This window comes from Mustelus asterias, chromosome 19 (assembly GCF_964213995.1).
Source record: "Mustelus asterias chromosome 19, sMusAst1.hap1.1, whole genome shotgun sequence".
In the NCBI taxonomy this organism is placed as follows: Eukaryota; Metazoa; Chordata; class Chondrichthyes; order Carcharhiniformes; family Triakidae; genus Mustelus; species Mustelus asterias.
In genome coordinates this window covers 67,230,258-67,253,594 of record NC_135819.1, presented here as the reverse complement: position 1 = coordinate 67,253,594, position 23,337 = coordinate 67,230,258, and the positions used below count along the sequence as shown (strand labels likewise).

The 23,337-nt window shown below is 41.9% G+C and overlaps 1 protein-coding gene across 2 annotated transcripts in view; it reads right to left on the bottom strand.

The window, feature by feature from the left end:
• Positions 1-23,337, bottom strand: part of cax1 (cation/H+ exchanger protein 1) — a 49,891-nt gene that overhangs the window by 12,232 nt on the left and 14,322 nt on the right. Inside the window, exons 6-14 of one of the 2 annotated variants that reach the window (XM_078235793.1) lie at positions 21,584-21,724; positions 20,568-20,753; positions 19,182-19,284; positions 17,460-17,601; positions 5,702-5,885; positions 5,211-5,310; positions 4,182-4,300; positions 2,532-2,563; positions 2,126-2,238 (exon numbers count right to left, since the gene is read on the bottom strand). In XM_078235793.1, the coding sequence (XP_078091919.1) occupies positions 2,126-2,238; positions 2,532-2,563; positions 4,182-4,300; positions 5,211-5,310; positions 5,702-5,885; positions 17,460-17,601; positions 19,182-19,284; positions 20,568-20,753; positions 21,584-21,724 (1,120 nt within the window). The remainder of the gene's footprint in view (positions 1-2,125; positions 2,239-2,531; positions 2,564-4,181; positions 4,301-5,210; positions 5,311-5,701; positions 5,886-17,459; positions 17,602-19,181; positions 19,285-20,567; positions 20,754-21,583; positions 21,725-23,337) is intronic. The other variant, XM_078235794.1, reaches the window with a different exon arrangement.

Below are 23,337 nucleotides of genomic sequence, written 5' to 3'. Positions count from 1 at the left end.
ATAGGATCTACAAATATTCGGATAGACAGGGACTTATTAGGGAGAGTCAACATGGCTTTGTGCGTGGTAGGTCATGTTTGACCAGTCTATTAGAGTTTTTCGAGGAGGTTACCAGGAAAGTGGATGAAGGGAAGGCGGTGGCTGTTGTCTACCTGGATTTCAGCAAGGCCTTTGACAAGGTACCTCATGGGAGGTTAGTTAGGAAGGTTCAGTCGCTGGGTATACATGGGGAGGTAGTAAATTGGACTAGACACTGGCTCAATGGAAGAAGCCAGAGAGTGGTTGTGGAGGATTGCTTCTCTGAGTGGAGGCCTGTGACTAGTGGTGTGCCGCAGGGATCGGTGTTGGGTCCATTGTTGTTTGTCATCTATATCAATGATCTGGATGATGTGGTAAATTGGATCAGCAAATTTGCTGATGATACAAAGATTGGAGGTGTAGTGAACAGTGAGGAAGGTTGTCAAAGCTTGCAGAGGGATTTGGACCAACTAGAAAAATGGACTGAAAAATGGCAAGTGGAATTTAACGCAGACAAGTGAGAGATATTGCACTTTGGAAGGACAAACCAAAGAATGCACAGGGTAAATGGTAGGACTCTGAAGAGTGCAGTTGAACAGAGGGATCTGGGAATACAGGTACAGAATTCCCCAAAAGTGACGTCACAGGTGGATAGGGTCGTAAAGAGTGCCTTTGGTACATTGTCCTTTATAAATCGGAGTATCGAGTATAAAAGTTGGAGTGTTATGGTAAGGTTATAAGGCATCGGTGAGGCCGAATTTGGAGTATTGGGTACAGTTTTGGTCACCTAGTTACAGGAAGGATGTAAATAAGGTTGAAAGAGTGCAGAGAAGGTTCACAAGGATGTTGCCAGGACTTGAGAAACTGAGTTAGAGAGAGATTGAATAGGTTGGAACTTTATTCCCTGGAGCGTAGAAGAATGAGGGGAGATTTGATCAAGGTGTATAAGATTTTGATGGGTGAATGCAAGCAGGCTTTTTCCAGAGGCTAGGGGAGAAAATAAACCAGAGGGCATGGGCTAAGGGTGAAAGGAGAAAAGTTTAAAGGGAATATTAGGGGGGGCTTCTTCACGTAGAGAGTGGTGGGTGTGGGGAATGAGCTGCCGGATAAAGTGGTAAATGCTTTTAACATTTAAAAACTTGGACGGGTTCATGGATGAGAGGGGTGTGGAGGGATATGGTCCAAGTGCAGGTCAGTGGGACTAGGCAAAAAATGGCTCGGCACAGACAAGGTGGTCCAAAAGACCTGTTTCTGAGCTGTAATTTTCTAATGGTTCTAATATCAGGAAATAGTTTCTCAGATTAACAAGATCAAGAGGCATAATGGGATACTTGCCTTTATTGGCCAAGGCATAGAATATAGAGCAGGGAGGTGATGTTGGAACTAGTAAAACACTGGCCAGGTCACATCTAAAGTATCACATGCAGTTTGGTCACCACACTAGCATAGACAATTGCACTAGAGATTCGAGGACATAACCAGGAGAATAGTTGACGAAGGATTGGATAGGCTAGGATTTTCTTCCTTGAAAAAATGCAGCCAAGGGGAGACCTGATTGAAGTGTATAAAATCTGAAAGACTATTCACCTTAGTTCAGGGGCCCATAATCAGAGGACACAGATTTTAGTATCAGAGGTTGGAGATTTAGGGGAAATCTTTTTACCCAAGAGGGTAAGATCTAAAACTTACTGCCTGAAAGTAGAGGCAGAAACCTTCAAAACATTTAAAAAGTAATTGGATATGCCCTTGTAGTAGTAACCTATAAGGCTACTGATCAAAAGTTAGAAAGTGGGATTGGGGTGGGTGGCTACTTGTCAGCTGGTACAGACAACGGGCTGAAATTGCCTCCTTCTGCACTCCTCCTCCTAAACTGGAATTTCTACAAGAAATTAGATTAAAAATAGTTAAAATGTAAATTCTATTTCAGCTACAGCAGATGAGAATTACTGAATGAGAAAGGGACATTGGGCAATTGCAGACTCACCAACATTCTACTGCAAGGGGCAGGGAACAGACTGATGTGGGGAGGTTAGGACAGGATGTTTTACACCTGCTGCAAACAGGTTACTTTAATAGACAACTAAGAGGCTGGGAAAATGTCACTTACCGTGGCGGTCACTAATGTGAATATCGTAGATATGGTTGTGCGTCTTCAGAGAAAAGATAAGCCCAATCACATACGATGCAGGGAGAAGTATTGAAACTGTGTAGATAAGTGGTCTACAGGAAAGACATCAGAATCAGTTTATGGAAAAGGTGACCTTGGATATGCTTCAGTGACACTCTGCATAAAGTGCATAGCAAATCTCACTATCCCATCACAGCAGTGTTCAACATAATTGTTCCAACAGTCACTATATTTACCATTATTTCTGCATTTTCTCATCAGTTTGCATACAGCGCGCATTTACGCAGAACAGGAGTGCTCATTCAGCACATGCTTGCCCACTCAATGTTGTACCAGGGCAGGAGTGAAATAAGAACCCAAAGATTGAATAAAACCATGTACTTACTGGATGTGATTGTGAAACAAAGTGCTCTGCAGCTGTGAGGAAGGGAAAGAAAAGTGGAAAAGATATTTTAACAAAAAAATGAGGGAGAGGCAAGTGCAGCTACATTGAAGCAGCGAGAGACAGATAAATCACTTTCAAGATAGGATGTAGTCCACACAGCACGTGGACTGTAACTGCAGACTCCCAGCCATGCTCCCAGGAAGATGCATTCTGCACTATCGCGGAGGATCAGAGTTTACTTTTCTTAGTTACATTAATGTCCAATGAGAACGATAAATACACCCTCCACCCCCCCCCCCCCAAAAAAAGCTGGAGGAACAATTGAAACCTCATTTCCCCCATCTAAGAGGTACGAGAGATGCTCAAGACAAATATTGATGCCGCTGTTAAACATACAATCCTTCATTAAAGCTTTGGAAAACAAAATCTCCATTAACTAATTTCTTTTGTAGCTAAAAGGTGCAGTGGGGTGAGTAGAGAAACTTCAAAAGGAACATTATATGCAGTGATGTGTCTTGGCCCTCACTGGTCACATTCTTGCCTTTGAGTCAGAAGGCTGTACAGGTTCAAGACCCACTCTAGAGACTAGAATTTATAATCTATTCCAGTGCAGTACTACAGTGTCAGAAGTTCTCAAGGGAATTACTAATGGGCAGTAAATGCAGGCACTGCCAACAGTGTCCACATCTCATGACCAAATGAGATGTTAAACCACAATCCCAAATGCCCCTCAGGTAGGCATGAAAAATCCGTGGGAGAACAGGAAAATCTCCAATGCCCTGGTCAATATTTGTCCTTTAACCAACATTACTACAACCCATTAGCTGGATATTCACTGCTATCAGTGGGATCTTTCTGCATTGCCAACCCCAGTTCTATATCAACTTTAAATGGGTTGGTTCAAGTCACTCAAGCAGCAGATTCAAAATTTCCCAATTAAAACAGAGGTTCTCTTCAGTCAGAAACCTAATCTTCACTTACTGGTGATATTAATAAGCTTCAATGGTGGTAATGAAAACACAAGCTGTTTGTCAAAGGCAACTACACAATCTGGAGTTTAATAGTTAGTGCCCAGGATCAGCACTTGATTCATCCTCTATATACTGACACCCAGTGGCCAGGATCAGTAGGGTCTGCAGCAACAGGACAATGATCACAGGAAATGGGGTCAAGCAACCAGAGGTTCAAGATGATCATGGACTTTGTATGAAGTGGTCTGTTCAGAAAACATATGCACCCTGATAAAGTATATTAGGTAAATGGATGGAGATGGTCCATCCACATGAAAAAAACTGCCACTGACTTCCCTCCCTATCTCATCACCTTTGCCCCTCTACCCAAGGTAAAAGCTCTACTGATCCCAGGCACTGAGCATTGCCAAGTGCAGTAAAACATTGAGTCTCTTCAGTAGCCAACCATGTCTGGCTCAGTAGGCTCAATGTCCAACCATCACAGCAAGGCCTTGCCTCTAGGCAAAAGGCCAACAGATCAGAGATCAGGAGCAGTAAACTCTGGCTAAAATTATACTCAAGCCATTGAAGCAGGGACTGTACCCAGATTATTTCTGGTTTGTACATTAGTTTTTCCATCCACTTAATCAAAGACAGCAGGTTTCAAATGAAGCTTTAATTAAAAAGATTAAATCCATACCCCACTGAAGTGACAGTCACTGCACTCAAAAGGACCAGATTCATTCTGTGTTGAGTTGGTGCAACCTTGACATATTAGGCTTCCATAAACTTTGGAAAAGAGCGTTGGTGCAAACACCCCTACAAAATGAGCAAAAACAGCATCTCAGACTAGAAGAGTCCATTATGGCCACAATGACAGCATCTCCCTGTGCCGCACCCCCCTCCCCCACACCACCCCACCCTCAACTTCAGTTAAATAAGAGGCCGTGCGGCTTCATAAACTCAGTCCCACACTACAAAATGGCCCTGACTTGTCCGCAACCAGTGTCAGATTTTGAAAAGGGACTTTTCCTGAAGACAGGTACACATTTCAAACAGGGATTCCATGGTTAATACACACTTGCTAAGACAATGGTCGCATGTTTCTACTTAAGTGGGCATCAGGACCAAATCCCAGATTCTGTTTCCCTGGTGGAAATATCCTAAATAGGACAATCTTGAGCTCTCCCCCCCCCCCCACGAGCCCCATGGAAATTCTAAACAAACTTTTGCTCTCCCCCCCCAAAACTGGATCATTTAAAATTTGAAATCAGTTCAGGATTCGCCTTTAAAATGGCCTTATTCTTCTACTCAAATGAAGATAGCCATCACTTACTACAGCCAGAGAGATCATAGAATCCCTACAGTGCAGAAGGAGGCCATTCAGCCCATTGAGTCTGCACTGACCACATCCCGCCCAGGCCCTATTCCTGTAACCCCACATATTTACCCTACTAATCCCCTGACACTAAGGGACCAATCAACCTAACCCGCACACCTTTGGACTGGGAGGAAACTGGAGCACCCAGAGGAAACCCATGCAGACACAGGAAGAATGTGTAAATTCCACACACAGTAACCTGAGGCCGGAATTGAATCCGGGTCCCTGGCACTGTGAGGCAGTGCTAACCACTGTGCCACCCCAATCTTCAACATAAATGCAGGATCTTGTTGGCATTTGAGAACATTTTTTTAAATTGTGAGACATTTCTCAAGTCTTGCCACCTACCTCCTACTGATATAAAGAGCAGTGCTGAACTGACACCAGCTGACCGGCTATTGAACCTCTGCTCCTGATGTTTGCATCCTCCAATCACCATGGAAATACCCTATGGACAAACAGTTTCTGCTCTTAGGCAATTTTACCACAATTACGAAAGCATAGTTTTTTTTAAAATCCTGGAAATGCTGAAGTGCATTCGTTTCCCCACTGCTTAGTGAAGAAACATTCACAAATTTTGCAGCATAAAGAGTATTGGGGATACATTTGGGCATTAGCTGTGATGCAATTGGTAGCACCCTTGCCTCAGTCACAAGATTCTGGGTTCAAGTCTCACTAGGGCTTGAGCACAAAAATTAACAGACACTTCAAATGCAGCACAGAGGGAGTGCTGCACTGTTGGAACTGACGTCTTTCAGATGAGTCAATAAACTGGAGATTTCAAACCCAGCAGTGACATTTCCTAGCTCACAGAAGAGAAAGCTAAAATGACAACTCACCGGGATAAAGAGGACACATCCCAGCAAAGTTCCAGTCAGAGCACTTTTCACCACTTCTTCATAGCACTTGTTTCCCTTGTGGCTACCTTTGATCAGGGCAGTTATGTAGAAGGTTAACTCTGTGATTGAACCAAACGTGGCATTCACTACTGCACCGACTGCAAAGTTACTCTGAGCAGAAATACTGAAGCAAAAAGAATAGATTTAAATTGAGAATATTTTCAACAGAAAGGCCTTCCAAGCCCTTTCACTCAACTCCAGGACAGTGGTATGCTGCATACAAAAAAATAATATACAGGGATTTTGGGGGGGGGGGGGGGGGGGGAGAGAAGAGAGAGAAAGAGAAGACATCCCACCAACATCAGGGGTTAGACAGCCAAGTACAAAGAATTTAACTTCCACCAAAAATTAGAATCCATTCAAGAGATAGTAGCAGGGTGTTTACAAAACTCAGTCATCTCAAATCCAGCTGTCCATGTTTCATGACACATTCTAAAAGTAAAACATACTTGGACAATTTGGCTTGTGGCATCACATGCCAGTCTGTTCTCATGCTCAGAGACCTCTGACCCACCCAACCTGCCGAACCCAAAATCTGGCAAGGCCTCAGTTTCTTGAGATGCCATTAGACAGAATCAACATGGTTTATGAGGGAAGGTATGTTTGACAAGTTTAAAGTTCCTCAAGGATTATAACAAGGGGAACTAGTAAATTTGGATTTTAAAAAGACATTTGATGAGGTGCCACATTGCACAAGAGTATGTGGCGTTGGGGTGAAATATTAGCATGAGTAAAAGGATCAGCTAATGAAAAGGAAACAGTTGGGATAAGTAATCACTTTTAGGTTTGCAAATTACAACTACAATCCAGAGATCAACTATTTACAATCTATATTAATAAACTTGGATGAAGGGACATACCATTGTAGCCAATATGATAGGAAGATGGGTAAATTTGCAGATACAAAGTTTGCAAAGGGATTATGGGCAAAAAGCAGATGGAGTAAAATGTAATAAGGGCTGCCCACTTGAAGCAGGAAGAATTGAAATGCAGAATATTATTCAATTGAAGAGAAACTACAGAATAGTGCAGTGAGAAATCTAGGAGCCCTTGTGCATGAAAATCAAAGTTAAACAGGTACAGTAAGCAATTAGGAAGGCAAATGAAATTTTGGCCTTTATTGCAAGGGGAAGAGTATAAAAGTAGGGAAGTCTCGTCACAACTGGACAAGGTATTGGTGAGATCATACCTGGAGTACTGTGTTGTTTTGGTCACCTTGGAGGGCTACAATTGTATTGGAAGCAGTTCAGAGAAGGTTCACTTGACCAATTCCTGGGATGAAGGGATTGTCTTTTGAGGAAAGATTGAGCCTATCCCAGATAAAATGAGGTGATCTGAAATTCTGAGGGGGATTGACAGGGTCAATACTCAAATCTAGAACCAGAGGGCACATTAAAAATAAGGGGCCATTTAAGACAGATGAGATATTTCTTCAAGGGTTGTTAACCTTTGGAATTCTCCTCTCCAGATGAGGGGGTGAGATATGGGTTATTGAATATATTCAAGACAAGTTAGATACAGGGTCAAGGGTTATGGGGGCAGGCAAGTGGGATTGAGGACACAAATCAGATCAGCCTTGATCTCATGAAAAAGTCAGCAATCCTGGATCATACAAAATGTCTCATTTCCCAAAAAGAAACTGTTTAGAAACAGTCGGCTAAGAGACTGGTTTAAATCTAGTCTCACAATCACCAGCAAGGATTCTAAAAAGGACAAGTACAGGTTCAGGAGCTTGAAAGGAAATGGACCCAGTTCCCATTGAGACAGATATCTATTGTGAACTATTCTCATTTTATATGGATATGGAAGATGCTGGAGGTTTAGAAGAGATGTACAAGAATAGCACTAAAACTGAGGTTATGGCCATCAGTTAAGGCTGAGCTGTTTGGGATTCTTTTCTCCTCAGAAGAATAAGACTGGGATGTACCAAGAGGTCATGTAGACATAAAACCCCAGCATGGAGCACTTGGGCCAAATAGAAATAGGCTACACAACCTTTAGTCTTATCTCAGACCATACAATGCTTTTTTTAAAAAAAAAATTCAGTTATGGAATGTGGGCTTATTGCATATCCCTAGCTGCCCTTCAAGGTGGTGGTGTTCTTGTTCCACTGCAGTCCGAGATGTAGGTAAAGCCATAGTGCTGTTAGGGAGGGAATTGCAGGATTTGGGCCCAGCAAATTCCCTCCCTGACAGCACTTTGCTTCAACTAGCAGACATTTCCTCCATACCCAATCAAAATAATTGGCAAAAGCAGGAGCCAAAGGAGACTATGGACAGGGAAAAATGGGCCCCTATTTATTGTGTACAAAACATGGTGATGGGATCTGCTGCAAATGGACAAATACATGGAGAATTGGCAGGAACAGAGAAAAACTCCTCATTTACACAAATCTGAAGCAGGACTTAAACCTGCTGCTGTGGTTTGTGGGTGGTGTTAATATTGGCATTGCAGAAGGCATATGTATGGATGGGAATTTTGCAGTTTTATAGACTTACAGCTGATAGGCAACAAATAGCTTCATGTCAGATAGTGGCAAAACAAATTCAATAGTAGCTTTCATAATGGAATTGGATATATACTCAAAAAACATTGCAGGGATGTGGGGAGAGAGATCATCTAGATTGCTTAACAGAGTTGACGCAGACAATGCTTCAGGTGGCCTCATTTGGTGCTGCTTTATTTTAAGATTTTATGCTGTGGGAGGCTATGATGAATACAATACGGCTTGCAAAGTGTTGGTTACATTTCTACAATCTCTTATGCAAAATTATTTCCATGGTCATTGTGGAAAATCCAAAGCACTGAGCCAAGAATGAACATTGACTGAGCAGGTCATGGACGTGGGCCTAAGATACAAGACCCAGTGATAGGTGATAAGGGAATAGACATTGCAGGCATGAACACAGGATGGTTTTGCCTTCCTGAGCCAGGGTCACTGAGTAGCTGCAAGGCACAGAGTATATAGAAGCCAGAGGATAAAGCAGACATGTTTGGAAAGATGGTGCGGGGAAGGGGCTTTAGATTCCTGGGAGAGCTGGGACCTGTACAGGCTGAAGGGGTTGAACTGAAAGAGTTGGGACTGTGTTCCTTACTATTGGAGGGTTTAAACTAACTTGGTAGGGAAGTTGGAATCAAGAGATAGAGGAATACCAAGGTGCACAGAAGGAGTTGATAGCACTAGAAATGGAAAAATAGGTAGGGGTCATAGTAAGGGAGAAAGTAAAGGGCGGCACGGTAGCACAGTGGTTAGCACTGTTGCTTCACAGCTCCAGGGACCTGGGTTTGATTCCTGGCTTGGGTCACTGTCTGTGTGGAGTTTGCACATTCGTCTCGTGACTGCGTGGGTTTCCTCCAGGTGCTCCGGTTTCCTCCCACAGTCCAAAGGTGTGCGGGTTAGGTTGATTGGCTATGCTAAAATTGCCCTTAGTGTCCCGAGATGCGTAGGATAGAGGGATTAGTGGGTAAATATGTAGGAATATGGGGGTAGGGCCTGGGTGGGATTGTGGCCAGTGCAGACTCGATGGGCTGAATGGCCTTTTTCTGTACTGTAGGGTTTCTATGATTATGGACTAAATTAGGATTACTGTAGATGAATGCAAATGCACAGATTGGAGCAAATAAGACCGTGAGTTAAGGCAAAGATTGCCATATGGAAATGCTAATGCTGTGGCTATAAACTGGTTTAAGAGGAGGGCAGGTCTGGGTGCTAAAATTCCTGGTTACACAGGTGTTCAGAAAGGTAGCAAAAGGGAGAAAGGTGGAAAGGTGGCAATATCGATTAAAGGAGAACATTGCAGTGCTGAAAATTGAGGACAGAATCTGTTTGGCTAAAGGTACAATTCAATTGTTTAATGCTGCCTGTAGGCCACCAACTAGTGGGAAGAATGCAGAGGAATAAACTTGCAAGGAAATTAGAGATGCAAAAATTATAACAGGGGACTTATAAAATGGGATATTAGTGTAAAGGACAGGGGGAACAAGTTATAGTTCATGGAATAAAAGGGGACAAAAGCAACATGGACACTAGACTGGCCAAGTGACTGGAAACAAAGAGGGGCAGCACAGTGGCAAGCACTGCTGCTTCACAGCACCAGGGACCTAGGTTTGATACCTGGCTGTCTGTGCAGAGTCTGCATGTTCTCCGTGCCTGCGTGGGTTTCCTCCCACACTCCAAAGGTGTGCTGGTTAGGTGCATTGGTCATTCCAAATTCAGTGTACCCAAACAGGCACTGGAGTGTGCCAACTAGGGGATTTTCACAGTAGCTTCATCGCAGTGTTAATGTTAGCCTACGTGACTAATAAATGAACTTTTAACCTTTTGTAACTTCCTTGGAGTGGCAAACATCACTTGTGCAATTTCTCTTCCAAGTCAGGAGAGAAGAGTTCCTTGTGGGTGGGGTAAATCACATGGTGGTTTGGTCTGGGTCTGTTAGAAAAGGGTTTTAATTCAACTTTTTCTGAGTAACTATTTGGTGTAACCCTGTTGGAGCCATCTGAAATTTGTGATTTAGCTACATTTTTCAGACAATTCCCAGCAGTGCACATTTCCAGGCAATTGCTGTGCAAACCTTACCTGTGAAGTTCCGAGGGGTGTTCCCAGTGCATCTTTAGGATTCCTCCACAGTCAATGCAGAGAAATGTGAAGGGATTCATTTTGGTAGGAGGAACATGGGAGACAACATTATTCTACAGGGGCTTAAGAGGAGGGACCTGGAGTACATGCACATAAAAAAGGTGGCAGGGCAGGTCAAGAGAACAGTTAATAAAACATAGAATCTCGAGTATTATTAGGGGCATAAAGTAAAAGAGCAAGGAAGAGATGTTGAATCTATACAAAACACTAAGTTGGCTTCAGTTGGAGTACCACACCCAGATCTGAACACTTATCTTTAGGAAAGATGTGGAGGCATTGGACAGAATGCCATCTGTCCAAAATTCACAACATTAAGATAGGCTGGAGAAGTGCCTTGAAGAAAAAGATGTAGGAGACACTCGATAGAAATTATTCAAAATCATGAGGGGCTTTGGACCACAAAAAACATCATACAGTGGTTAAGGCCTGCAATACAACACCTAAGATCATGGTGCAGACAGGTTCAATTGACATGTAAAAAAAAAAGGAATGGAAAAGGAATTTGCAGAGTTATGGGGAGAAGGCAGGGAAAAGGCTTTAAATGAATTGTATAGAACCAGTGCAGACATGGGCTGAATGGTGTCCTCCTACACATTGCAATTGTGATTGAGACTCCCATTGCATTAATGGAAAGATATTTGCACCATGTTCCTGGGATCCACGGACTTTAAAGAAATTTGGAGCCCCCAAAATAGATTAGTACACTAAAAAAATAGATTCAGCTTGCGGTCTATCTGCAGACACTGCTTAAAACAAACTAATCAGTTTGCAAACAAATGAGAATTTTAAATAAATGAAACTATTCGGACTACGTGACAAAATAGAAACAAGCCAAAAGACATTAAGCTAAGGCAGGGTGTGGGGAAGAAAGATGGTTGTTTCGTCCAAGTAAAAAAAAAACTGACAAAAAAGAGGAAGTGATGGTTGAGAACATTCTCTACAGGTTCACTGGCAGCACCAGGAAGAAAGAGCCATGTCTGCTTATCTGAAGAATGAGTCAGTCAAGAATAAGTGCACATTACTGTAGAACAGTGCTCTCACCTCAACTCATAGGAACTCTGATCTCCCTCCTACACTAATGAAAATTCAAGGACTGATCTCCCTCCTACACTGTTCCAAATGAATCGCCATGAAAATTCAAGGAATAGCACCTCCTTTACAATCTTCTGGACTAATATCCAGCACAATAATTTCAGATCATAACTACCATTTTTTTTAAAAAAGAACAAAAGACAGTGATTTTTGGCTGTGACTCTGCTGTTGCCACGTGGTTCCTCTAGACACTTTCTGGCCTTTGACAATAGTGGCTACAATATATCTAATTTAAGTTGTAAAGATCACAAAGCAAAATAAAGACCAGTTATAAGTAGCAGTGAGAAACAAAGATAATGATCAGTAGAGCTCAAGAAACATATCATTTTGACAAGGTACCGCAGAGTAGGTTGTTGCACAAGATTAAATCTCATGGGATCCAGGGTGAGGTATCTAAATGGATACAAAATTGGCTTCGGAGGGTTGTTGTTCAAACTGGAGGCCTGTGACCAGTGGTGTGCCTCAGGGATCAGTGCTGGGTCCACTGTTATTCGTCATTTATATTAATGATTTGGATGAGAATATAGGAGGCATGGTTAGTAAGTATGCAGATGACACCAAAATTGGTGGCATAGTGGACAGTGAAGAAAGTTATCTCCAATTGCAATTTGATCTTGATCAATTGGGCCAGTGGGCTGACGAATGGCAGGTGGAGTTTAGTTGAGACAAATGCAAGGTGATGCATTTTGGTAGATTGAACCAGGGCAGGACTTGCTCAGCTAATGGTAGGGCATTGGGGAGAGTTACAGAACAAAGATCTAGGGGTACATGTCATAGCTCCTTGAAAGTGGAGTCACAGGTGGACAGTGGTGAAGAAGGCATGGCATTCAGCATGCTTGGTTTCATCGATCAGAACATTGAATACAGGAGTTGGGACGTCTTGTTGAAGTTGTACAAGACATTGGTAAGGCCACACTTGGAATACTGTGTGCAATTTTGGTCACCCTATTATAGAAAGGATATTATTAAACTAGAAAGTGCAGAGATTTACTAGGATGCTCCCAGGACTTGACGGATTGAGTTATAAGGAAAGGCTGGATAGACTGGGATTTTTTCTCTGGAGCGTAGGAGGCTGAAGGGTGATCTTATAGAGGTCTATAAAATAATGAGGGGCACAGATCAGCTAGTCAATATTTTTTCCCAAAAGTAGGGGAGTCTAAAACTAGAGGGCATAGGTTTAAGGTGAGAGGGGAGAGGTACAAGAGTGTCCAGAGGGGCAATATTTTCCAGAGGGTGGCAAGTGTCTGGAACAAGCTGCCAGAGGTAGTAGTAGAGGCAGATACAATTGTGTCTTTTAAAAAGCATTTAGATAGTTACATGGGTACGATGGGTATAGAGGGATATGAGCCAAATGCAGGCAATTGGGATTAGCTTAGGGGTTTTTAAAAAGAAAAGGGCAGCATGGACAAGTTGGGTCAAAGGGCCTGTTTCCATGCTGTAAACCTCTGACTGACTATCACACTTGGGGACAGAGGGGGTGGGGAGACAGGGTGCAAGACGATCTGGGTAACCCTTTCACAAGATCATAAGATCACACCAAGTGGTCTGGAGGTACAGTAATTAGGAAAGCAAATGGAATGCTGTCCTTTACTGTAAAGTAAATGGAGTTAAAACATTGGTGAAACCACCTCTAAATTACTACATATAGTTTTGGTCTCTTTCATTGAGAGACGGTTCACTTGGTTGATTCCCAAGGGCTCACCTTGCGGAACATTTGAACAAGTTGGGACAACAACTTTATTTTTATTATCTTTCAGTCTTAGTTTTGACTTCGATGAGGGCACTTATTAATTCAAGGAAGGCAAGCTTCATTGGCTAGGGCAGCATTTATTGCCCATTCTCAACTGCCCTCCAGAAAGTAGTGTGAGCTAACCCCTTGAACTGCTGAGGTCCATGTGGTATAGGTAAACCCAAAGTGCTGTTCAGGAGGGAGCTCCAGAACTTTGACCTAGCATTAGTGAGGGAATGGCAACATATTTCCAAGTCAGGATGGTGAGTGGCTTGGGGGAACTCCCAGGTGGTGATATTCCCATGCATCTGCTGCCCTTGTCCTTGGAGATGGTGCTGTCTCAGCCTTGCCGAGTTCCTGCAGTGCATCTTTTAAATGGATACACTGCTGCCACTGTGTTGCTGGAGGAGAGAGTGCTAATCAAGCAAGCTGCTGTGTCCTGGATGGTGTCAAGCTCAAGAGTGTTGTTTGGAGCTGCATTCATCGAGGAAAAAGTATTCTTCACTCTTAACTTATGCTTTGTAAAATGGTGGACAGATGTTGTGGAGTCAGGTGGTGAGTTACTTGCCGCAGGATTCCTAGCCTCTGACCTGCTCTTGTAGCCATGGTATTTATATAGCTGGTGCAGTTCAGTTTCTGGTCAATGGTAACACTCAGGGATGTTGACAGCAAGGGATTCAGCCATGGTAATTAGAGGGAAAAAATGGTCATTGCCCATCAGCCCAAGCCTGGATATTGTTCAGGTCTGGTGGCATTTGGACATGGATTGCTTCAGTATCCAAGGAGTCATGAATTGTACTGAACATCCCCATTTTTGATCTTACAATGGCAGGAAGATCATTGACAAAGCAGCTAAATATGGTGGGTCTAGCGCACTACCCTGAGGACTCTTGCAGTGATGCTCTTTTGTCCCAGTAGCAAATGCAACTTGATAGCACTCTTAAATGACACCTTCACCATTTTACTGATCAGAGTAGACTGCTGGGGAAGCAATTGGCTGGATTGGATTTAGCCTATTTTTTGTGCACATATCTAGGCAAATCTTTCCACATTGTTGAGTAAATGCATGTTGTAGCCTGTATTGGAACAGCTTAGCTAGGGCAAGTTCTGGAGCAAGTATTCAATACTATTGCCTGAATATTGTCAGGGCCCATAGCTTTTGCAATTTCCAGTCCCCCAAGTTGTTTCTTGATATAATGAAGTGAATTGAATGGAAAGGAGGAAGAATGTGATACTGGGAATCTCCAAAAAGAGGCAATGGTTCACCAAAAATGAAATCCATACATTTGGATCCATGATGAATGCAGTTTTTATATGCTCTGCTCAGCATGATGTTGCTGTATACATTTCAGTGGCACACATTTTCTGAAATCTAATATTAGGAGTCATTAGTGAGTCCAAAGAGTTGCACATGTATTAGCCTCATCCTTTGCATGTGCTGCAACTATTGGGGATGGGGATATTTGTGGAGCCTCCTCCAGCAAGTTAATTGTCCACCACCATTCACAGCTGGATGCTGCAGGAGCGCTGAGCTTAAATCTATTTGCTGGTTGTGCAATTGTTTAACTCCATCATTTGACAGGGCAGATGCGGAGGACATTTCCTCAAGCCAGGTCAGGAATTTCTTCTGAGGGTTATTAATCTTTGGAAATTTCTTCCCAAAGGGCAGTGGAGGCTAGGTAATTGAATGTGTAGATAACAAGCAAAAGCAAGCAACTTCTGTTCCTATTTATGCTGTTATGAAACTAAATAAGGGAACATAAAAAGAAATAACATTCTACTGACAATTAGAAAGAGGATGTAGGCATAAAGCCACAGAGTGATACACAAACACAGGTAATGGCAGTAATATCAAATTACTTTCCCACATGGCAGGCATAACATGAGAAAAGATCAAAAAAGGTTTGGGACATAATAGGAGCAGGAGTAGGCCATCTAGCCCCTCGAGCCTGCCCTGCCATTCAATAAGATCATGGCTGATCTGAAGTGGATCAGTTCCACTTACCCACCTGATCCCTATAAACCCCTAATTCCTTTACCGATCAGGAATTCATCTATCTGTGATTTAAACTGACACTGAAGATGGAGGAAAATGGGGTGGTAAGGATAAACTAATTGAAAGCAATAAAAAAAGCAAAATCCCTGGTCTAGATGGATTGCTTATTAAAATCACAGAAAAAGCACTATTTAAAATGTCACCAGAAAGAAAATGAGCTAGAGAACTGGTGGAGAGCTAATGTGATTTATACAGAACAAGCCAGAGAGCTATAGATTAATTAGCTTAATGTCAGTGGTAGAAAAGATAATGGAATCTTTAAATTAAACATGACAAGGAATCTAGAAACTGAAAATTAAAATCAGGTTGGATTCCAAAAGAGCAACTCATGCTTAACTTGGTATCAAAGGTCAGAGGAGTATAATGCAGTAGACATTTGTTTCTAAAGACCTCTGATAAAAGTATTGCTTAGTGGACACTTGATGAAGGTCAGAACAAAGATTCAGGGAACAAAAAACAGGATGAATAGCAAGTTGGTTACAAAACAGAAAACAGAGTGGGGTTCACTTGGATGGCTGCAAGTGGTGTTCCACAAAAATTGGTGCCAGGGTCACTTGTTCACAATTTACATAAAACCAGCTGAATTCAAGAAAAATCAGGAGTTTAACATTTGTAGATCCAAATTAGAGGACTATAATATAGAGGACTGTTCGAGATGCAGGAAGGCAAAATGGTATGTTGGCCATGGTATGTTGCGAGAGGACTCGAGTACAGGAGCAAGGATATGTTACTGCAGATATACAGAGCCTTCATGAGACCATACCTAGAGTTTTGCATGTAGTTTTGGTCTTATCTAAGAAGAGTGATACTAGCCATTGAGGGAGTGCAATGAAGTTTCACCAAACTGATTCATGGGATGGCAGGATTGTTGTACGAGGAGAGATTGAGTCTGCATTTGGTGGAATTTAGAAGCATGAGGGGACCTAATTGAAATGTATAAAATTCTGACAGGACCTTATTGAGGTGTTCAAAATTATCAACAATTTTGACAGGGTAAAGAAGGATATTGTGTTTCTGCTGGTTGATATGTCAGTGACGGGGGGGGTCACAATTTCAAGATGGTTAGCAAGAGAGCTAGGAGTGAGGAGAAACTTTACACAGTTATTGGGATTTGGAATGCACTGCAGGGAGAGTGGAGTAAATTCTGTGCTGTAAAATTCTATGATTCTATGATGAATGAACTTGTAGAGCAAACCAGGAAGCCGAAGGCATTTAACACCTTTAATTTAAAATGTCAGATTTCACACTCCTGTGGATAAGGGAGGTAGAGATTGGAGGGTTGTTGATACAAAATGTCAGGCTGAAGACTCGAGGCATTAAGTAAGACTGTCCAACAACCATCTTTAAATGAAGCTCAAAGTTCTAATCCTCCAGGTTCACCACAGCTGATGTAGGGCAAAGCTTCATTTTTATGTTAATCTTGACAGTACTAGAGACCACCAGAGGGCAGGGGGGGGTGCCTGGGACAGGAATTTCCAATGATGCTGAAGCTTGTTAGGACATTTGGACCCCACCTGGAAAAGTTGCAATGATATTGGTGGAATGGCGGTAGGTGTAATGGTTGCAAGTTTGCACCATGAGTTGAAGTGTACAAAAACAGAGAAACTAATTAGGACAAATAATGTTCTAAAAGTGGAGAGATAGTAGAGATTGACAACTTTGCATGAAGCCATGAATTTGCACACATTCCTGGAAACCCCCAACCCCACCACCCTGCCCCATGAGTACTGGCAGCCCTCTTGTAATTAGCCCCAGAAGGTATCACTGCCAAGCCCAAATTGGCCCTCATCCATCATTCACATCTGGCAGGGATAACTGGGCAGTGCTAGTTGAAAATAATCTAGAAGTCCATGGTGGCACTCTTGATGGGGACATTCAATCAAAAGACCCTGTTTGTAAACCCACTCAGTAAGAGGCTTATTTCCAAAAAGGTACCTGGTAACCAATCTGTGCAAAATGCACAAAAGTATTTAGAAGTTACCTTCAAAACCTGGAACTTGGTTACCACAGACAGCAGTTTGAGGCAAATGGCATGGTACATTCAAAAAGGGGAAGTTAGATGAAGTCCATGAGGGAGAAAATGTTGATGGGGTTAGATGAAGTTAGATGGGAGGAGACCTAAACCAAAATAGATCAGAGAGACCAAATGACCCATTTGAATTTTATGTGTAAAATTTCCACTTACCTGGCAATTGCCATCCCAATGTAATGTGACAGAGGAACTATGGCCATGACAGACAGTGCAAATTTCACAAGTGAGCTGGCATAGCGATTCTCTGCATCACCATAACCCAACACCAGAGCAACTATTACAAGAGGCAGCAGATCTGAAGACTCAGTTAAAGAAATAACCCCCATGGAATAGAAAACACAAGTCAGCAATAAACAATGCTCATAGCAGAATTCAGCATCTGTCCACCAACATTGCCACATTCTCCTTCTCCCCCGATCTCCATTTTGTCTCCCCAGTTGGTTGACAGTGGCATAATGATTAGCATTGCTGCTTCACAGCGCCAGGGACCTGGGGTTGATTCCACCCTTGGGTGACTGGAGTTCGCATGGGTTTCCTCCAGGTGCTCAGATTTGCTTGCACAGTACAAAGATGTGCAGGTTAGGTGGATTGGCCAGGCTAAATTGCCCCTTAGTCTCCAAGTAAATTAGATGGATTAGTCATGGTAAATGCACAGGGTTTGGGGCTGATGGAGGGGAGGGGTCTTTCAGAGGGTTGGAAGAATGGCCTCTTTCTGCACTGTAGGGATTCTATGGTTCATGATGTGAAAGGCTCATTGCCTGTTTGGCCTGACCAGCCAAGAATATCATAGCTGGAGAACAAAGATTAAAAATATCGTCCAAAGTTCAAGAGTCCAGTTGAAATCAGGATGGGGGGGTGTACTATATCTGGTTTCACAGTTTACTTTTGATTGGGAGGCAAGATTATAGATTTGGTTAATTGTAGATTGTTTCTTTAGTCATTGGGCATGTGATCTTATACTGCATGTATGAATTAATTTTTTAAAAAAACATTTGTTGATTAAGACAAAGCACTGCAAGCATTTATTGTTAACTGTTTTGCTTCCTTGACCAAATTGTAGTTAGACAAATATATATTTTTATTCATCCTCGAGATATGGGCATCACCAGTTGGCCAGCATTTATTGTCCATCCTTAATTGCCTGAGGACAGTTGAGAGTCAACCACATTGCTGTGGCTCTGGAGTCACATGTAGGCCAAACCAGGTAAGGATAGCAGATTTCCTTCCCTAAAGTACATTAGTGAACCAGATGAGTTTTTCCAACAATTGGCAACAATTTCAGTCATCAGTAGATTCTTAATTCCAGATACTTATTGAATTCAAATTCCACCATCTGCTGTGGCAGAATTCAAACCAGAGTCCCCAGAACATTAGCTGAGTTTCTGGATTAATAGTCCAGCGATAATACCACTCAGCCATCACCTACATGAAGTACACCATATCGGCAAGGTACTTTTTATTAAATTAGTGCACATGTCTCAGTGTTGACTTAACCTCATCTAAATTTCCACTGCTGTAGAGACCTGTCAGAAGGGTAATCTTGTAAAGTTAATAGAGAAGCACAGAAGACAGTGGTCTCTTGTAGTGCTGCTAATTGGAAAGTTGTAACCAGGGAGACACTTCCTGCAGGAAGAAAGGAAATGAACTTACACAGCTTTTCCCCCTTTATAACTGGGTCACAAGGCACACGAACACCTCTTAGATACAAATACCTTGGGGTGGGAGAAAAGCAGCTAGGAACAGGATAATCTAGGAGGTTGAAGTGTCAGCAAGAAAGCAATGACCCAAAAATTTAATGGAGTGTAAAAATAGGCATCGATATGATTGTCCTGCTCACTACCCCAGTTAAATTATCTGCACTGAATCAAAGGATACTCACAGCAAATACATTTATGCCAATCACAGTATATTTGTAATAGTAGAAATTCATTGCATGATAACAGCAGAGGACCACTTCCCCATCCAGTGGAACTTCAATCTGGGTTAGAATGTGAAACAGAACAAACAAGTGAAATTTGTTCAAAATTCCTAATGTTGAGACAACTCAATGTTTAATGAAACTTGGAATGCAACCCCTCATGGACAAATGCTACAGTAATATTTTGAGGTTAAAATGTCCATTTTGGAAAACTATACACAATTCAGCTCTAAAATGGGTCAGAATGAGAGCTAGAGTTTATGTTACACATCCATTCCTCTGTTTGGACATCATTGCTGCTTTGCCATGGGCATGGAGAAGGCTTCACATACCATTTCCAGCAGAATCATTGGATGTAGTTAGAGAGGTTTCCAGAGCTCTGCACTAACAGCTCCAATAAAGCCCCCACTGTCAGGATCAGTGGGTGGCTCCTCAAGGTCCAAATAAAAGCATACAGTTGGTTCACTGTCAATGGCTATTCTGTCCTACATCAGGTCAAATCAACAGCTTGGGTAATATACTAACCAATTATAGCACATTGCTACTGCACAATTAAATTAACCACATTACAAAGCTGTTAATAGATGACCAACCTAGGAACAGTAGTAAGCCATTTAACTAAAGATGCTCTGCCATTAATAGGACCATGTCTGATCTGTGAGCAAACTCCAGATGCCTACTGTTGCTCTATATCCCTCAGATCAAATCAACCTCCTTTGCAGAAGTGTTCAAAATTTGTTGGATTCTAATTTTAGGCTATGTACCCACTCCTGCGCAGTTCAAGGCTCCTGCATTGTAAGAAATTTGTAAATCTACCCAATTTGCTCCACTTCATTTATCAAATCATACCTTAACCTTTTAAGTTGTAGGAAACAATCCTAGTTTGTATAATTTCACCCTCGAGTCCAAGTATCATTGGTATTTTTAGACTGCACTCTCTCCAAAGCCAATATATCTTTAACATAGCAGCCAGAACTGCTCTCAGAACTACCCAGGAGTCTACAAAGATACTACTTCAACCCCCTTTTATGCTACTTATCACCACCATACAGACATCTCAAAGGAATGGTTTGCCCACTGTGAAAACCAGCACAGATACACAGCAGGAAATGTCAGGTCCATTGTCACCCATGGGATGAACAAGTAATCTGAAAGCTCAGTGCAAGGAAGTTTTTCTCCACTTCTTGATGAATGCTAACAGGACACTAGATAAGAAAACATTCATCCTTCAATAGGTGGAAGTGAAAGAGGTTCCTGAAGATCTGTACATTTGCCTTGACTTATAAAGTTTATCATTTGAACATTGTGCATCCCAATAGGACACTGCTAGAGAAGCTCCTTACCCTCTTAAGCTGTCGGATCTGAAGCTGTTCAGGAGGAATCAGTAGAATGACAGTAATTGCTCTGCCATTTAGCTTGGCTACTGGGATGGTGATTACCAGGATCCAGGCGATGAAGGAAGCCAGGCCATGGACAAGCACAAGAGGTAGATACCCCAGGAGAAACCACACATAGGTGCCAGGACGGTGCTGAAAAGTAGGTCAACAAGAAAGTTAATTCTCAAACAGAAGCAAAATATTGTGGATCTGAAATAAGTAGAAAATGCTAGAAGCATTCAGCAAATCTAGCAGCATCTGGGGACAGACAAGGTTGATATTTCAAGTCAATGATTAGACTGGTTGAGTGCTTCCAGCATTTGGTTCTTATTTGATTTCCAGTATCTTGCTTTGATATTTAATTCACTAACTTTTCAGGAATACCCACACAAGATTCTGCTTATTCTGGTGTTAAAGGTTAAAAAAACTGTTCGAGTGTGATATGTTAAATTGAATAAGTTTCGGTATGTTTAGGGAGACAAGTCAAGCTCTGTATACCACACCAAGATGTCTAATGAGATGAACACATGTATAATTAATTTTTTACACCATGTTTCTACTTGCAGCTACCATGTGTCTAATTTTTTTCTGTAAGCCATGTTTGAAGCATCTTGAGCAACCAAAACAAATACACTGCCAAGCCAATATTTCAGCCTATGATAGTGATACAGGAGGCAAGTTATCATTTTGGAGATACACAAGCCCAGAGATTTGAATAGGTAGCCGTTCTGTGATATCAGCTAAACCCAGTTTCAGTCAACATGTTAAAGAGGAATGACAACGGTTAACAAAACCACCCACCTGCAACCCAACATTAGGATTTAAAGATTGCCCTAATGTTTGCTTTCACTTCTTCTATTACATTTCGTGTCTGTGCTGCTGATTCAACACTGAAACTTCTCCCCGCACAACCAGGGAGAGGGCGAAAAACAACATTGACAAAGCAATGTTACATTGAAAAAGGATAGCAATCTCTAACCTACCCAATACTTCACTCGCACTGCTGGAGGCTGTAATGGTGAATCTTCATTTCTTTCTGAGGCATCAAGAAGTGTTGTTGTCTCCACCGCAGTCACCTCCTCACCATAAAATGGAACACTGCCTTTCCTGGGATAGATGTATGGCTTCAAGAAAAGACCCAATATTTAGAAATCATTTAGTTTTAGTGTCACAAGCAGGCTGACATTGACACTGAAAATCCTGTACTTGCCAAACTCTGGCACCTGGTACACAGAGGGAGAATCTAACCAGCACGTTTTTTGGATTGTGGGAGGAAACCTACACAGACAGGGAGAGAAAACGTGCAGACTCCACGCAGACATTGACCCAAGCCAGGAATTGAACCCAGGTCCCTGAACTGAGAGGCAGCTGTGCTAACCACCACAACATTAAGCAAAAACGTATTAGGCACATAGAAATAATTGCATGTGCGCACAAAAGAACATCATGACTTTGAAACGGAGTATCCAATAGTATCACAGCCTTCATCTTCATTTACTAGCATCTAAAGAAGCACCTTGCATTTATATGAAACTTCCTGACATGCTAAAATATCACTGTGGAAGCATAACTAAAAATTGGCACATTAAAAAAGTTAGAACAGGCAACTAAGCACTTAATCGAGGTGGTAAGTTTTCAGCAGAATCTGAACAGGTTTGGTCACTTCAAATCCATGGCAATATTTTTCAACATCCTTTACCACTAGGTCTGCAAGCCTAAAGGTACTTTTTAAAAATCACTCTCCCTACAAGCCTAGGTGGTGAGAATAGGCAATTTGTAACAATTTGGCAGCAATACAGGTATCCAGCAAAACAATAAAGAGGATTATTCTTCCTCCGGATTGACAGACATTTAAACCACTGCCATACATATCCCCTCTAGTGGAAACAGGCTGTTCTCAGCCAACACAGACCCTAGATTAAATCTGGGGACAGTCCATTTGTATGGATCATGCTACAGGAATTGACAAAAAAAACATGAGAAATTTAAAATTCACAGGGCTCACAGAACAAGTTCAAAGAAGAAAAATCCCTTGACCTAAAATTGATTCCTCTGGTACTATCCCAACATAATGCAGTTTCACATTGCACCGTGGCCAGCATTTGTCCATTGCTGGCAAGGTTCCCCAAGTAAAATAAATTTAATGCTGGTTTTAAAGCAACTTTGGATGTAATATTCTGGTGTCAGTTCATTAACATTGAATGCTTTATACCCCAGGGTCTTCTATGCAGAGTGCAATAGTTCTTGAATCTTTCCATGTAGATAACCTCATTCACACTTGTGGCTCAGTCACTCTCCGCTCGCCTTCTAATGCAACAATCTGTTAATAGGTTCATGTGCAATTTGGCCAGTGCATTGTGAAATCTTACGATCCTTCAGACTTGAATTTACCAGATTAGCTAGTGAAATTTAATATTCCTGTTCCTTTTTCTAAATACCAGTTTGATTTTCTTTTTGTTGCAACTTGTTCAATATGCAACTTTAGAAAAACTGCTCAAAAAGGGGAATAGAATGCTTAAAAGACAAATGTTTGCCTAATGAGAAGCTGATGGTGTACAGGTCTATTCAAATTGTCCAATTCCATTTTATTTGGCCTTGCAAGAAATTTAAATAATAAGAGCCCTTTTGTTTTGGTTTGTTGCAATGTTCCAGAGTTGGGCAGAAGGAAGGATCCCTTAACACAAGGTTAGTCTGATCGAGATCAGTAGTATTTAATGGATATTAAGGGCAGGGACAG